General features: G+C 33.2%; 1 protein-coding gene across 8 annotated transcripts in view; it reads right to left on the reverse strand.

The window, feature by feature from the left end:
- Positions 1-18,196, reverse strand: part of Kiaa0825 (KIAA0825 ortholog) — a 382,609-nt gene that overhangs the window by 275,559 nt on the left and 88,854 nt on the right. For 7 of the 8 annotated variants that reach the window (XR_007350553.1, XM_048811422.1, XM_015483674.2 and 4 more), the window contains exons 6-9: positions 9,549-9,643; positions 6,397-6,624; positions 4,922-5,187; positions 3,307-3,457 (exon numbers count right to left, since the gene is read on the reverse strand). Coding sequence is in view for 7 of the 8 variants with exons in the window: in XM_048811422.1 (XP_048667379.1) it covers positions 3,307-3,457; positions 4,922-5,187; positions 6,397-6,624; positions 9,549-9,643 (740 nt within the window). In the remaining variant the exon portion in view is untranslated. The remainder of the gene's footprint in view (positions 1-3,306; positions 3,458-4,921; positions 5,188-6,396; positions 6,625-9,548; positions 9,644-18,196) is intronic. The other variant, XM_048811427.1, reaches the window with a different exon arrangement.

An 18,196-nucleotide genomic window follows, 5' to 3' on the forward strand; every position in this document is an offset into this window, starting at 1 on the left:
AAACATTATCCTTATTATGTTAATACATCAAAACTTAAAACTGGTAAAATTTCCTATTTTAGCTTTAAGTAATTTTCTTTGCCATAAAATTTGTGCTTTGCCCAGTATATTTAAAAACAACAACAAAAAAGTCATCTAAAAATAGCTGTTGTTCTCTTATACCAAAAATTGATGGTTTCCTAAGCAGATATGTCTTTAAGTATTATTAGACTCTTCTTCTGGTAGTCTCTTTGGTTATTAAAATCTTCTGCAGTCATTGTGAATAATAATTTATAGTTATTATATACTGACTTTTAAATGGCTTTTATAAATAAATAGAATTGTTTTTCCTTAGGAAGGTAACTTGGGCATCAAACTGTCAAGAGTCAAGTTCAAACCAAAGGGGATTTAGACTACTGGTTCTGACTTCCTAATGAGACATACATCTAAACTGCTTAAGAAAAAAAACATATGTATATAATTAATATTGAGGCAGCAAAATTAACAGTTTCATATGTTTTATTTGTGATATGTCCTATAATAAAGAATTCTTTTTAAAATAAGGAGTTAAAACTTGATTCCTTTAAACTTTTTTGTGTTGCACATAAATGAAAACAAAACTAAGCCCAGCTGATGTAGTGACTAGCATGAACAATTATACTAACTTTCCCTTTGGCAATGAATGACTGATTAAAATGTGATCAACAGTATTTATCATAATTTTCAGAATATGAAAAACCAATTTCCTTAATGCCTTCCTTTTAGCAATAAATGGGAAAATAAAGATAACTTGGGCACACAGATATCTTCTTGTAAAGTGAAGAAGTACTTGCTCATTTTTAATACTTTTCAAAATTTAATGTTTACTTAAAAATATTCAAACTGGTCTTTGTTTCAACAATTCTTTTTAAAATGCATACAACTTCAATTAAACTAAATGTGATTCATTTATTTTTTCTGACCTGTTTCCCCATTTGTTGTCATTTCAAAAGTATTCTGCTAGTAAACATCTGTTATTTTTGCAGACCCACTATAATGTAAACAGATGTGGGCTTTTATTTAGATTATATATCAGGAAACAAGCAGCTGGGCTTTATTATAGAAGCCATGCAATATTATGTTTGAACAGACAATTCTTTATTCTTTGACTATTGGAAAACACAAGTTTCTGAAATTGAGCAGACGTCAACTCTACTAAAAGCTTAATTTTGAACATGTAATCTGAACACCCACTGTGCCATCTGACCAGCACCTCATCAGAGAGATATCTAACTCTTTGAATTTCACAACCTGACAGTTTAGAAAATGGAAATAACAGATCTAGTGCTCACTTGTTATCACAAAACGTGAGTGAATATTGCTCCGTATCTTTTACTATTTCTCTACTACATTCTGCACATGGTGATAAGTTCTTCCAAGATTTCTATCCTATCCTTTGCCTGCAGCCAGGCTGCACCATCTCCTTTCCTCTCAACACAGGCCTGCCCAAAACAAGCTAGTTCTTTTTCACAAATCAGCTGGAGTAACAGGGAGAGGAGGAGAAAGGGGTGCAGCCAGCGAGATAAAACCATGTCAGGTACACCACTTGTCAAAACAGTTTAAATTTGTGCTATTTTTAGAAGGATCTTAGCTTTGGTAAATAGAAAAGTGGTATCACTTTATTTTTCTGAGAAAAAAATAACAACCACTAACTCTGCAATTAAATTGTAACTACTGACCATGTAAGTATATGGAAGCTACAGTACCATGTAATCACAGGGTAACTATCTCATTACTTCTGTCTTTGAGGCTAACGCCTTGTCATAAGACCTAAGAGCAGTGTTTTACATGGTAATTTGGTTGTTTCTTTTTTTTTTTTAAATACTTGGTAACTTCAATAACAGCTTGTCAATGCATCCACTTATTATTTACACTGTACGACTATTCTAGTTCCAATTTGTATAAGAGAAAACAAAATACCCCTGTATTGAACATATACTGAGATGATAACTGTTCTTCTCCAAATATCATATAAAATTGTCATTAGTATCCTGACATGTTGAAATAGTTTGAAACATGAGATGGATTCATTTTCAACCTCTCTGTTTACCTCAAGGCAAATAAGGAGGCTGTGAGCTGCCAGGAGAGGGGAAGACCAATACATTCATTCTTATCTCAGGCTACCAGCTGTACCATACCACTTTTTTCCCTCATTCTGCTCACTGCTACCACTACTTTTTGAAGTACGTCAGGCTTGGAAAACCCTATATGGATGCTCTTGCAAAGAGAAAAACTATCTGGGAAGGGCCTCTAAAGAAGAGATAAAATGGCCTTAGAAAAAGTGGAAAGTCCTTTAATAGAGCTTCTTATTAGCTGTTCCTCTGAATTGTAGCAACATTTATGATGGTAACTCAGGCATAAATGGAGCCACAGGAACCTGCAGTGCCAGGGAGGTGACAAGAGTGACAGTTGAACAAAGCTCCACTCTGTTTTTCTAATACCCTATAGTGGCTAGAACAATCAGGAAAAACAAAAACCATAAACTTTGATTGAAAAATTGACAAAAAGTTGAAATGGAAAAGCTCATGAAGTTGAATTTGGCTATTGAAATTTTTTTTAAATCACAATGATCTTTTATTAAGGTAGTATAAATGTTTTACCCTTCCCTAAAATCCATTTCAAAGAATTTCAAATATTGTGATCTGTGTATAATATGTGGGGTCTAGGGGATGATAAACTAATAAAGCTTGAAGATGAATAATTTTAATTGATCCTCGGTTTGGTTGCACTGGGAATCATTAGGCTTTAATTTGGTAGAAAGTTAAGATTTCAAAACATGGCTAAATGAAAATAGGTAAGTTATAAATGATCAGATGGGTCTTAAAGTGCACTCATAAGAACAATGAGAAGGGAAAAATAAGTATAAAAATAAAGGTCCTTAATAAAAAATATTTATCAAACACAGATGGAAATACATAACAAGAAAAAATGCAAGGATACCCATAACTGGTTCCTTTGGAGAAAATATGTTATAGCTTTTTGCTGTGTGTTATCTTTTTGAGTTTTCATTGTATCTCATTATATTACACCTTATATAGCACTGCAACATTGCAGCTCAAATTAAGTTATTTTTACTTTTAAGCAGAAGGAGAGTTCTGATGTCTAATTTATTTCAGGTTTTTAAAAACAGTGTTTTTCCTAAATACAAATTCAATATTTAAAAAATATTATCCTAACAGCCTTCATGTGTTAGTAATGCCAACCTCATGTTTCTAATTAGCCAGAAAGCAGGTAGGCAGTAAAACATATTTGTGTAAAAAGGAAGGGATAGTAAACTTAACTTCACACCTCATAAAAAGCTTTGTAGTCATCCCAGTGGTGGCTCTCAGCATCCTGTAAAATGCTTGTAGCACAAACTCTGACGCAGTAGTCCGTAACCTGAAACTGTAGAGTGTTGATGAATTCCTGATATCGTTGGACAGGCACCAGGAATATGGGTCTGTTCAGAGGGAATGATCAAAGAGGCAGAGATTTAAGGCCTGTGCAGTAGGAGGCAACAATCTCCAGTACTACAAGTGGTTTTGATTATTAGATATCAATCATTCATTTCCTCCTAATGCTGAAGTAAGTCTGTATCCACATTCACTTTCCAAAAAGAAAAGGAAAAAAAAAAAAAAGATTGTCTTTGTTTTGCAAGTCCTTTGAAAACGTACATCTGTTGTTCTACAAATATGCACTTCAACTTGATATAAACTGCACTGTCAATACATCATTCAAAACTAAAAATATTCTTTGTAAGCCTATTATTAGAGATCAGTGTATTATTTAGGCATTAGGTTATCGTTACTACTAGAGAACAACATACACTTGTCAGAACCAACTTTTATAAAGCTATCACATATTCCACAAAAACACTCTTTTTATTTTTTAAAAATTGCAATTTTGTAGACATCAATTATCTCATAAACTGTTTAAAAATATCCCACAGAAATGAAGTGTTTCTGGCATATTTTGTTTATAAATTCAAGTATGAATTGCAACATCTGACTACTTATGAGAATTAAAGAAATATCTTTTATCTTCAGCTATTAAGAGTACACTGCTTTCTTTCATAACTGTAAGACTGTGAAAGCTAAATAAAAAATGCCAAATAGATTCTTGGGGTGACACTGGACTGGTGAGTTCATATATTCCCTTCACAAGGCACCAGGTTAAGTTCTGTATGATACAAATGTAACCAGAAAGACTATGTGATAATACCTGTGATCATTTTTATCTCTATATGGAAAACATCATATCTTAGACTACTAATACAAGAGAATCAACATTGGTAGTTGTTTCATCTTCAAATACTATGGGTAGTTTATTACTAAATAGATGTCCTGCAATATGTTTGCATTGGTCACTAGAATAGATTAAGATTGGGGTCTGGATATAGCTCAGTTGGTAGAGTGCTTTTCTTGCATGCACAAGGCTCTGGGTTCAATCCCCAGCAACACACACACACACACACACACACAGAGAGAATAAATTAAGAAGCATTTGTTTTCTACACCATCTCCTAACAGCTTATTGGCTTAAAGACAAAAAAGATAAGTGAATATTTTACAAATAAATACAAACATGGGATAAAAACAAGCTTGTTTTCCATTTTCAGTGTGGTCCGTATAAGGTGCCTTACAAAATGGAAGAGGTACATTTAATCATGTCATAACAATGTTCAGAAAATAGTTGCTCTTTTTAGTATGTCTGAATAGAGTCGAACTTTCTTACTGTCTATGTACCTAGTTTAATACCTCTCATGGTTCACCTTTTTGACATTTCCTAGTCAAGAAAAATGAAAACAATTCTCCTTGTCGATTATTATTTTCTCTTCAAATATCATCCTTAAAATTTCATTCCTGTGATATCTAAAGTTTACACGTTTCTTTAAGCATAGCCATTAGCTTAATTTGACACTCACTTCTTAGTGGTTTCTTTCATCAAATTATTGCAGTGTGTGAAATGCTGGAAGATGTACACCGCTGTGGAGAGGAGTATGTGCAGGTTTTTCAGGGGTGCTTTGGAAGGAACATCCTTGCCTCTCTCTTGTAGTCTTGCCAGGACAGCTGTTGCCACTTTGCAACAGGCCTCTACCAAGTTTGCTCTAATTTCCTGAAAAGAATCATCTCTGCATGCCAGAGCCAGTGGAAGCATGGTGTCAAGTTTTTCCATGATGTCAGAACAAAACTAGGGAGAAATAAATGTGGCGTTGAGTTATTTGTATTCTGACAGCACCCTGTAATTTATGTATAGTGGAGCCAAATTCCTAAGTAATGAATTTGGCATCAAACATAAATATAATGGACACAGCTTTACAATAATCAATTTCTTAGTTGTAGAAAGTTAAATGTTTCATGTCAAATAAAGAAATACCAAAATGATGCCTCTCTATCTATAACCTTCAAACATTATGCTTACCAGACAGACATTATGAAAAACTCAAGAATAGCTTTACTTGACAATACCTTTGCTTGGAGTAAATAGAAGTCAGAAAATATGTATCCTTAATATTAATGCTTACATTATTTTTTAACTTACCCAAATTTTCTTTCTCTAAATTTCTATAGGATGATCTTATTAAAAATCACATATAAATATCAGTTTAATTTAAATAATCTAAAAGAAACAGAAGCTATCCCATGTTGCATCTTCTTATAGCTAAAGAGTCAGCAACTTTCAGAAGTGATGTCTGGCTTTTCACCAAATATTATGTATATACTTAATGGAACAGGAAGATATGGTGGGAGGGAAGGCAAAGCTTACCTCCACATAAAATCAGCCAATAAAACTCCTTAGGGAATGTTCTGGAGCTTCAAGGTGACAGTAGCATAATGAAACCCTAATCAAGGACTCTTAAAAATATCACAACATAGGCTTCTGAACTCACTGTGGACCTTATAATGAATAACTGTATTTATCTACTTCCTATTTTCACAGATAGTTCAATGACTTTCAAAGCACTGGTAAAGAAGTAAGTCTGATGCTAATGATATAGAATGCTAAGTAAGGTATAAAGAAAGAGTTTAAAATTGCCCCAAACCAAGCACAGAGAGATAATATCTCCTTTAAATTCCTAAATTTCTCCTGGAGTCCTTCAAAGGTCTAACCAAAACAGGAAGTTATTCCAGTTCCCCCTGGTGTCACAGAGGCCCTGTTAGGTTGCCTCAGATCAAGGGAGCAAACAGCTATCAAGAGGTATAAGTGGTTTTGGTAGTAGTGTCCCCTAGACAGCAGAGAAGACAACTCGTATTGGGTCAAACACCAAAGGATTGCCAAGAGATGCCACCGTTTGATCTAGTTTCCTTTTGCAATACCTTATATTAAAAGAGAAAGAAACAAGAAAAGAAACTCCATTATACCTGTCAGCAGTTTGAAAGGAATTCATTTGATACTTACCTTTGCAATTTTCTTTGGTTGTTCCTCCTCAGGAAACATGTGGCTATCTTGCCAAATTTGCTGGACAGTTACAAGGTTCATATCATAGCTCACAGCTGAAGACTTTTCATTCTGTTCCTGTTGGAGAATTTTTGTGGAAAAATTTTCAACTGCAGTTGTTATGCAATGTGCCATGGGTAGAGATACTTCTTTAAATGCATTCCTCCAGCCAAAATCTAGTAAAGTGACCTGAAATATAAATTGATTTACAGTCATATTAATCTTAACTTAGAAACAAATATTTCTATTGTTATAGATATAAAATTATGACTTGCATTCAACATATTGAATATAGGTATTCTTTGATATACTGCAAAAGCCATTCTTACAACCTGAAAAATATTACCTAGTGAATCTAGTAATATACAAAAACCATGTGCATTCTTTACACACAGTAATATACTGTTAACTGTTATTTCATTTTAATTCATCAGTGGGTTTAATCAAAATCTTTTTTCAAAATTTAATCTCTTAAATATAGTTCAATAAAACCATCTTTACGAGAGCCGAAAGCTACACTTACAATTTATCACATAAAACAACCTTTAAATTCAATATATTTAATAAAGTTTAATTAGATTTTTACAGTCTTTTTATAGTTTATTGTTAACAAGTATTGCAACATACAACAGCATTTAATATTCAATCTTTGATTTCTTTTTTAATCTCAGAAATCCAGACAAGCCAAAAAAATAGCAATAAGAAATAAATTTATCAGAGAAAAACCACCACTGCACCTTTCTGAATTTTCACTTGCTTAGAATTTTATTTAGTCTCTCTAATTTTATTTAGTGATAGGCACTGCTACATTTATTCCAGGAAATGAAGAATTAAAATTATCTGCATTGTTCTGTGTGGGGGAGGAGCAGAGCGGGGGTCGGGGACTGTAATGTTGTCTTTTTAACTTTTGGTCTGTGTCTCCTATGGCAATATATTTATGAATATATATTTCCCCACAAGTTCCCTAATACTCCCTAAAATACTAACAGCATTATGACTAGCAGGCTGAACCTGTGCTTAGAACTAAACTCTCCTTATTTTGTTTATGGTAGCATATTATCTACTCCAACTTTAGGAGACCCTGGGCTCTATATCCCTGACTGAACTACTTATTTTTCTTGATCTCAGGTTCTTTGTTCGAAAAATAAAAGAGTTGAATTTGATTATTTCTATGGTCTCTTTCAGTCTAAAATTACTGAGATTATGATTATTAGCCTAACTTTTTTTATGTATGCCCCATTCAGCATTAATGTAATGCTTTTATATATACAGTACAAAATAATAAAGGTGATTTATTTTCTAGAGCTATAATTCTATGATTCCATGTCTATAATCAGAAAATGGGGCTCTTATTTTCACTATACTTATTATGTAACTGAACTTGTCTGTCTAAATTTTATTTGGATCTTTAACATCATAGGCCTGAAGCATGTCTCTCTAATAGTTGCATAAAATTAATCAACTATTAAGTTCTATCTACTAAGTTTTTAGAATCTCCTTTCTTACAAGTTTCAGAAGTGAAATGGCTATATCCCTCTGCCATAACAGTAATTCCTTGGAATACATTTAAGGTAAAAATGTAAAAAGGAACTGATCTCCATGAAAATGAAAACAAACAACTAAAGCTATAATTTTTGTTTCCCCAGTAGGGCATACATATTCACTGAAATCATTCATTAATTCATCTAAGGAAATATGTTCCACTAAAAATGGCCATTAATTATTGTTGCTATAATGACATTTTCCCCCCATTTTTTTAGATGCAGTGATGATTATCTTTTCCCATGATTATTTGTATATGACTATACTGTCGGTCCATCTAAATTTTCTTTACAAAATTTAGGGGGAAAAAAGCACATTAGTAGTCACTATTTAAAAAAAAAAATCTGAAACCTTTAATTACTGAAGCTTTCTAAAAGTCTACTTGTTTTCTTGGAAGATCATTTTTTATCTCTATTCTTCTCATATGGTATTTGGCATCACACAAATTCTAGTGAGAACAGAAACATTTAACAGTTGATCCAGGGGGAGAAAAAGATCATGTGGCATCCTGTTCTGTGTACAAATTAGTTATGTGCCAAATCCCTATTTTAAATTACCTAATACTAATTTCTTAGTACTAATTTTGACTTTTGGTTAAGGCACAATGTATAACTTTGAATTGTCCCTTGCCTTCTAGATTGACATTGTTAAAAAAATTCATCCTTTGCTTTATGAAATATTTACCTTGTATATTAGTCAGGATTCATCGAGAAAACAGAAAACACTCAAGGTATTTCAAAAGGAAGAATTTAATGTAGGGTATTGATTACCTAGAAGATGGAAGATCTGACTAGCCAAACATGGGCTGTAAAGCACAACAGATATTAATATATGAGGAAGCCACAACCAACCCTAGGATTGGAGGAGCAAAGAAAGGGGATAGTGCTATGGTAAACTAGATCCTGGGCTCCCAGTGGAAGCTAAACCCAAGGCAGACCTGCTTTGTGGAACCTGAATCATGCAGGGAGGGCTGCTTGGTAGGAGTAGGGTCAAGGGAAGAGCTAAAGGAGTCACAGCCACTGCCAGAGGTTGAGGGGGCGGGGAGGCAGGAACTGGTTTTCTGCAAATACTACATTCCAATCTTCTATGGATGCCTTTAATTGGCCAAACATTCCCTTTGCTTTCTAAGTTCCAGAAAGCAAAGGATCCTGGCAGATGTAATTCTCCAATAAGCAGAGCAGAAGAAGAACAGTAATGGATATTGAGAATAAACAAGCAAAGGTTGGGTACATAAACATAGGTGATCAGATCAAACTATTATTTCCTTTCTTTTTTAAATCTCCACTTTCTCATGTTTCAACAATTATTTACAACCTATATTCTCAAAATGCAGACCTTGAGTCAGAATAGGGAACAAAGATCTCTTAACTTCTATCTCTCAACTCCTCGTGTGGAACAGATTGCGCAAAAGAACAGTGGCCCTACTAAATTAATTTTTGTCAAAAACTTACAAGTCAGCTTTCAATCAGAAATTCCTTTCTAGTGGCAAAAAGGAAAATTCAAGAAATTTTGATTCATAATGGAATCACAGACATAGGATGATAATATTATGTATGACTAAAGTTTCTTACCTCTTTTCCTGGTAGCAATTGCTCTAAAGGAATACTGGTTTTATGTGCTTTAGGTTTTTCTATTACAATTTCTTTATTGGATTTCTCCACAATTCCTAAGCAATAGGAAAGAAAACAGACATAAAAGCAAACATTTGAGAAGAACATCCAGGAGTTGTGGCATATGTGAGCAGGGAGGCAGAGGCCAGAGGATCCGAAGTTTGATGTCAGCTTCAGCAATGTAGTAAGACCTTGTCTCAAAAAAAAAAAAAAAAAAGAGTGGTGGGCAAGGGTATAGCGCAGTGGTGAAGCACTCCTGGGTTAAATCCCTGCTACCAAAAAAAAAAAAAATACTAGATGTAATTAACAGATTCAAATGAAAATTAATTATGTTGAAAAACTTTATCCATCACAGATACATACACATTAAACAAACATACATATCAATAAACAGGGAATAAGTCAACAAGATACCACAGTTATAATAATTAAAGGGTTAAGATAGAGCCCTTTTTCATATATGAGTTGAAGAAATGTATATGCTAGTTATATTTATATTTGATACATATACATATATGTCATCTATTTGATACATATACATATAAAGTCTCAAAAAAAATATGTCACTAATTCACCTCATGTTGACAACACAGGCTACGTTAAGAGTAGAAAATAAACTTAATTTCATTGTTCACTTAAAAAGTTAAATTCTAAAAAAAATTAAAATAAAAAGTTAAGTTTGGGGGCTGGGGTTGTAGCTCAGTGGTAGAGCACTTGCCTAGCACATGTGAGGCACTGGATTTAATTCTCAGCATTGCAATTAAACAAACAAATAAATAAATAAAAATAAAGGCCCACAGACAACTAAAAATATTTTTTAAATAAGTTAAATTCTAAGGTACAACATCTAAAAACTGGGAGGTATGCCAGGCAAGATGGCCCACACCTGTAATCCCAGATACCCAAGAGGCTGAGAGAGGAGAATGGTAAATTAGATGCCAGCCTTGGCAATTTAGCAACACCCTTTCTAAAATAAAAATTAAATTAAAAAGGGCTGGTGTTGTAACAGCGTAAAGTGTTTCTAGGTTCAATTCTCAGTACTGAAACAAAAGAAAATAGAACAGAAAAAGGGGCGGTTTTGTATCATGCTAACACAAAACAAAGAACAAAAATATACAGATCAACATCAACTTCTCAAAAAAATACCCCCTTGAAAACTACATAAATGATTAATTTGAAAAGCTCAAACACTGGAGAAGACATAAAATAATCCTTAGTTCCTAAAATGGAAATATTTCCTTAACTCTTATTTTTTATAATTAAGGAAATATTTTCTATGGGGAAAAAATAGACCTACAAAAATGTAATGAATAAACACTCCAAAAAGAAATCTTTCCATTTTTTTCCACTAAGGTTACATTAATGATATTTTGATTCAATATGAATAATTTAATATTCTTTTTTGCTTAGACTTAGCACATAATGATAAATTATATGCTATGATAAAATTTTTCTTTTCTTTTTTCTAATTTACCAGGAATTTTAAGAATCAGTTTCTTCATATTCCCTGGACAAAGCAAATTTCAAAATTTAGCTTATTTTGTTGATGGGGTTGTGACCAATAGAGTCATCTTGTAGATGAGTGTTTTCTCCCCAAATGTGGTTTTATGAACATACTTGTGAATGATATCTAAGGAGTACAATTCACTGCAGATCTAACTCAATGGTTGAGCATTTGCCTAAGCATGCGAAACTCCAGGTTCATTTCCCAGCCCTGGGTTGGGGGGTGGGGGAAGAGAGAGAGGGGAAGGAAGGAAAAAAGGGGGAATCCAATTCACAGAAATAAAACCATTTTGCCCTGATATTAAAGTTAGTTTCAATATTCTTGTACATAGGGTGCACTAAAGGTAAATATTCCATTTGGTAGGCAATAAGAGCACTGCTATGGTTTGGAAAAGAGTTCCCCAAAGGCCCATATGTTAAAGGCTTGGACTCTAATAACCTGTGGTGCCATTGGGAGGTGATGAAAACTTTAAGAGGTGAGACCTAGTGGAAGAAAGTAGGTGAGTTGGAGTGTACCCTTGAAGGGGCTATTAGGACCCCAGCCTCTTACTTTTTCTGTTTGCTTCCCAGCTGCTATGAGGTGAACAGCCTCCTCCACCACATACTCCCCACAGTGATGGACTTGTGCTGCCACAGGCCTAAAGGCAAAAGGACCATGTCACCACAGACTGAAACCTCTGTGAGCCAAAATAAACCTGTCCTCCTTATAACTTCATTACTTCGGTATTTTATTTTAGTGATACAAAGCTGCCTAACACAATCAACTTTTAAGGGAATTTTAAGAGAGCTTATCTATTCTAAGGAAAAGTTTTCCCCAATTCTAATATGTCTTAATTGCTTTTGGATTTGTAAATACTTCTGAGAATTTATTTAAAGTTACAGAACACTCCATACAAAGATACACAATATGACTAAATGGCAGGTAATTGTGTGCATGTGCACCCATGCAAGCGTGTGAACACATGCACACTCACACCCCTTTGGGACTCTCAGGTCCTCTTACAAAGCTTATTCATGAACTGCAGTTTAAGAATCCATTTCCCAAGATACATCAGAGCATAGAGAAGGTTTTAGACTCAAGGAGTATTATACAATTTAACCTAAAATGCTTTTACTTTTTTTTCCTTTTTATTGGTTCTTTTTAGTTATACATGTCAGTAGAATCCATTTTGAAATAATTATACAAGAATGGACTATATTGTGTTCTAATTCAGACCCCAGTATCTCTCCTAAAATTCTTTGTCTTATGGTTATTATTTTATAATTTCTTTTTAGGAATATGGTGAAATAAATAAGATCAATTCTAACATTGAACCAAAAATCCAGATTACTCACAGATTTTTAAAGAAAGAAAAATAAAAATATAGGCAAGTTTTTAAAAATATGGAATATTTTTCAAAAGAGTCATGTAGAGAAAGCTTAGGACACAAACAGCAAAAGCCATAAAAATTCTGCAGTACAAAAATATCATTAAAAGTCAAAATAGATATAATAAACTGACTTGGCAATTGTCCTCAAAATGTTCATTTAAAAATAGGCTTTATTTTTTAGATAAATTTCAGACTTATAGAAATATTGAAAAGAATGTACAAGAAGTTTTCACATACTTCCTCCCTCTGCTCAGTTTCTCTTATTGTTAACATCTGGCAATGATGTAGTATATTTGTTACAACTAAGCCAATAAAACCAGTACTGAAATATCATTATTAACTGAACTTCAAAGTTTACATTAGTACTTACTCTTTGTGTTGTGCAATTATATGGGTCTTGCCAAACAAACAGTGTCACATAGCCACCATTACTATACCATATGGAATAATTTCACTGCTCTAAGAATACCCTCTGCATCACCTATGTATCTCTTCTCTCTTTTACCCCTGGCACATATTTTACCCTCTACCACCTCCTTTCTACCCCTTTGACTTTCTACCCTCCTGTTTCTATAGTTTTGCTTTTTCCATAATGTCATATAGTTTGAATCATACAGCATACAGCCTTTTTAGATTGCTTCTTTAACTTAATAATATACATTTAAGTTTTATACATGTCTTCTCATGGATTGACATCTTATTTCTTTTTATTGATTAATAATATTCCATTGTATTGACATACCACAGTTTTTTATCCATTTACCTATTGAAGAATATCTTAGTTGCTTCCAAGTTTGGGCAATTATGAATAAAACCGTTATAAACATTTCTATGCAGGTTTTTGTGTGGACGCTAAGTTTTCATCTCGTTTGGATAAATACCTAAGAGTGCAATTGCTAGATCATATGGAAAGGCTATGTTTAGCTTTGTAAAATACTGCCAAATTATCTTACAAAGAGGCTTTACAATTTTGCATTTCTAACAGCAATGAATGAGAGTTCTTGTCACTCCACATCCTTGCCAGAATTTGGTGATGTTAGCATTTTGGATGTTAGCCATTCTATAGGTGTATAGTGGTATCATGTTTTAATTTGCATTTCCTTATTGACATGTGATGCTGAGTATCTTTTCATATGCTTATTTACTATCTTTATATCTTCTTTGTTAAGGTGTATATTAAGGTATTTTATGCATTTTTAATTGTGTTGTCTGTTTTCTTGTTGGATTTTAAGAGTTCTTTGTATATTTTGAATACAAGTTCTTTTTCATATGCTTTATAATTCCTTTTTTAGTCTGTTGCTTATCTTTTCAACCTCTTTATGACCATACCTCTTTGCTTGACAATTCCACTTTAGAAATCTGCCCTTCAGATTTACTTCTGTACATGTAAGACAAAATTCAAGGAAATTTGCCTTATTATTTGTGGTAGTAAATGAAGGGAAAAAAACTCTATATATTCTTTAATGAAGAGCTCATTAAATTATGATACATGCACCTGTGGAAAACTATTCAGCTGTTAGAAAGAATTAGGTATTCTATACTTTCTGAGTTGTTAATAAAAGGACATTTGCATAGTATAACAAAATTTTGTCATTTAAACTTGGGGATATTTTTGGAAGTAGTCATCTATGAAAAGGCAAACTGGACAAGCAAAGTGAAAAAAGACATAACTTCACCATTTACCCTTTGTCCTGTTTAAAAGTTTTACAATATGCATTTAGTTCTATTCAACAATAATTTTTAAATTAGAAAAAATAATAAAGATCATGTTGTTATTGACATGAAGGGACAACACTTGGATTCCTAATGTCACTTTACTTTTCTACAAATAGCTCATAAAACTAGTTTATTTAAAAGGTACTTATCAAGACTATACATTCAGGGATCATTTCTACAGTTAGTTACTAAAAGGTACTTAGCCTGAGAACATTGACACTAGTTTCAAGTATACACTTTGCAGATTTCTTTCTGGAAATAACTATCTGCCATCGTGTAGGTATAGTTTAAGTCTTAGGAAAAAAGACATGTATTTATCTTTTCGCTCCCAAATACATTATGTTTATTCACTAAATGTAATGTGCTCAGATGTTTATATAAACCATCTGCCTATTTTCAAGATGAGTAAGGAAAAAAGATAAGCTTTCCAAGACTTCTCTTCCCGGTGCACAAATTTAGAGAGAAAAAAGTGAATAATCAAGTAATTATGATAACCTTTAAAATATATTCCCCCCAAAAAAATTTAAAAATTTTTTAAAAGCTTAATCTTTTATGGGAAAGTAAATGGGATTATTTTTAGGCAGGATTAATAATACTGAATCCATAGTAATAAGATCTCTTGTGATTTTAATGAATTGTGGCATTTTTATATTTCTTTGGAATTCAAAATGGTCAATTTCAAATTTGGGCAGTGTAAGACTTTATGAGCTTTGTGAACACTTGGGGAATTATAGTAATATATTTTTAAAAAATATTTAAAATTCTATATACTTGTTATTGTCTAGAAAAGGTAGTCCATTTTTGGCTCATCAGATATTTGCATGTGATCAATATGGTCTCTCTAAGAGCATGCCTAGATTAAGGATCTCAGAAGAGAGCAGAGGGTCACAAGAGTGCCAGCTGCTCAACAGTTTCCCCTACAGAGTTCTCTGTGGTTCATTTTATAGTGCTGGTTAGTTTCCACACTGCCTCTTTCTTTCATAGAGAGTGCGGGTTGGCAGTACTTCCCTGTGACATCCACTTTCACACCCAAATTGGTCTTCATAGGTTCCCATTGTGTGCACTACAAAGCAACTTGCCTTGTTGGCAGCTCTAAGTGGGAACTACAAGTCTTTCTTTTCTTCACTGTTCTTTTCTGGCTCACAAGCAGCCTCCCACCAAAAGCTGAATCTGTAGAAGAGACTACATCCAAGAGATAATACCATGAAAAAGTATGAAGAGAAGCCCAGGTGGCCACCTTGCAAATTTCCAATGTGGAAGCCTTCGACCTCTCTGCCCAAGAAACAGCTAAAGTCCTAGAGTAATGAGCTTTACAAACCCTAGGAGCCTCTTTACCTTAACTACATACGCCTCCCTAATACAATCCCTTAACCATCTAGCTAAGGAACTCTTAGAAGCCATTTGACCCCTCTTAAGACCCCCTAAGAGTACAAACAATCTTTCAGAAGATCTGAAATCTTTGATTCTTCTGAGACAAACCCTAAGTGTTCTTCTTACATCCAATTGAAGCAGCCATTGCGCTTTGTCATTGCTGGGGCTAAAGAAAAATGAGGACCAAGAAACCTCCTGGTTTAGATAAATCTCAGATGCCACCTTTGGAAAAATTGAGGAACTGCCCAAAGAACAACTTTATTCTGAAGGAGCATTAGAAATGCCCCATAAAGCAAACCCAAAACCAGTCCATAAAATGCCATCACCTAAACAAAATGCAATAATAAGGCATCATAACAGTCAAATAACGTCCTGTTGTTCTCTAAAATGATGAAATTAGCCATCAAAGCATGACCAAATAAAAGCAAATACATAAAACGATTAAGTATCTTTTCTTTCTCTGAAAAAAAAAAAAAAACTCTTTCTCTACAAAACTCTTGTTCACATTCAAATTACTAAGAGAGCTGCCAATTTGGCTACATCTACAATATTATAGTAAATATCAAACTAGAAAGTAAAATATTTGGTTAATCATCTTATATTTTCTCTTTGTGATGCTAAGTACCTGTTAAGTACATTTTTACAATATTTATAGACAATGAAGAAAAAAAATCTTAACTTTCATCAGGTTGTTTAAGTTATATAGCCACGGTAGGAAACTTTTTCCAAGTTAACAAAATATGCTCCAATCAAAACAAATATACAGCAAACCAAATGACTTATTCTCTTTTCCCCCCTCATTCTCTCCCACATAAGATTTTTAAGCAAATCATTAACCATAAGGAATATTCAATAGTTAAGATACATTTGGTTCTTTAGTCATCTGTTTCACAGAATCTTGTTCATTTAAAAAACCAGTTCCTTTGATAAAGATTGATTAACTTGGATACACTAGATAAAATATTTAAGATATTTCTTGAAAATTTTCCTCAAGATCATTCTTCTTAGAGTACCATTTACATAAACTTGTGTCAGATTAAATCAATCTTGGCTTTATCACAAAAAAATAGAAATTTAAATATAGAAGAATACACATCCCACAAGAAGGTGTTCTAGTCCTCAGTCATTTCTTTTTTAAGATTTTTATTTGTTTTTATTAGTTATACATGGTAGCATAATATATTTTGACATATTATACATATATGGAATATAACTTCTCATTCTTCTGGTTGTACATGATGTAGAATTACACTGTGTAATCATATATGCACATAGGATAGTAATGTCTGATTCATTCTACTATCTTTCCTATTCCCATTCCCCCTCCCTTCCCTCATTCCCCTTTGTCTAATTCAAAGTACTTCTATTCTTCCTCAGTTGATTCTTATGCCTACTGTTCAAAATTATTTCTATATACTATGTTTGATAATCAACAAGTATGTTTGTATAGTACACTATCATTAATGTGATGTTGAAGTTGCTGTTATCTGCCATACTGCTTTTATGATGACAAATTTGAGGGTAAGACAGTACATTATGGCATAATTATATATATTATTTGTGAATTTTATTCAAAAAATGGTTACTATAGCTATCAGATATTTAGAATTTGCAAGTCTCCACATTGCTTGATAGCTGAATGATCTTTTTCTTTTTCTCCTTTTTCTCTGATATCAACATGTTAATTTTTTTTTCAATTCTTAACCATGTCATTTTATATCTTTAAATACTTATAACACACAACTTCTATTTTGAATTTTTGCTACCCTTAAGAATAATAAAGTTCTCAGAAATGACACAAATTCTTAAGGGCCTGATCTAGTACCAAATCAAGATGATTCCCAATTGGTAGGTGCCTGTATGTTTTGGAGTTCATTCTATTTTTTAATGTATACTTCATAAGAGATCAACTAGGGAAGTGGATGAGAGGTGCTTGATCTTAGCCAGGTATGGTGAAATGACTACCAACAACAAATGTCAACTGTTCAAGGCACCAATATGTCAATTAAATATTTTTCATTCTCTTTTTAACAGAAATTCATATTTCCTTTCTTATAGTTTTATTTTTTGTCAATTTCACAAATCTATAATCTACCTCTATTTTTTCTTAAAATTAGCTCCATATTTGGAAAAGTGGTCACTACAATTTGAATATGGTTTGAGTCTATTCTGCAAGGGTTCATGTGTTGGAAAGTTAGTCCTTAGTGTGGTAGTGTGAAGATGATGTGATCTACAAGAGATGCAGACTAGTGGGGAGTTGTTGGAATATTGACCCCGGATGGGATCAAGGTACTTATCTTGGGACTGTTAGTTTTTGTGAAAAGGTTTTTATAAAAAGATCAAGCCTGGATCTTCCTTTCTGGCTTTCTGTCTGGCCATATGATCTCTTCCTTTTGCTTGTGCTCTTGCCAGTGTGATGCCATCTGCTATGTGGCGGCACAGTTAGGAGAGCCCTCACCAAAGCCAGCACTATATCTTTTGGACTTTCAGTCTTACAAAACTGTGTGCTAAATAACCTCCTTTGTTTATAAATTATCCAGCATCAGGTATTTCATTATAGTAAGAAAAAGTACTAACAGTGATTTGCATCATTTGTGTTATAATAGTACTACCTAAACTTAACCTGAAACACAGAAAGCCAGGAAACAA

The sequence above is a fragment of the Marmota marmota genome, unplaced genomic scaffold (genome assembly GCF_001458135.2).
Source record: "Marmota marmota marmota unplaced genomic scaffold, marMar, whole genome shotgun sequence".
Lineage (NCBI taxonomy): Eukaryota > Metazoa > Chordata > Mammalia > Rodentia > Sciuridae > Marmota > Marmota marmota.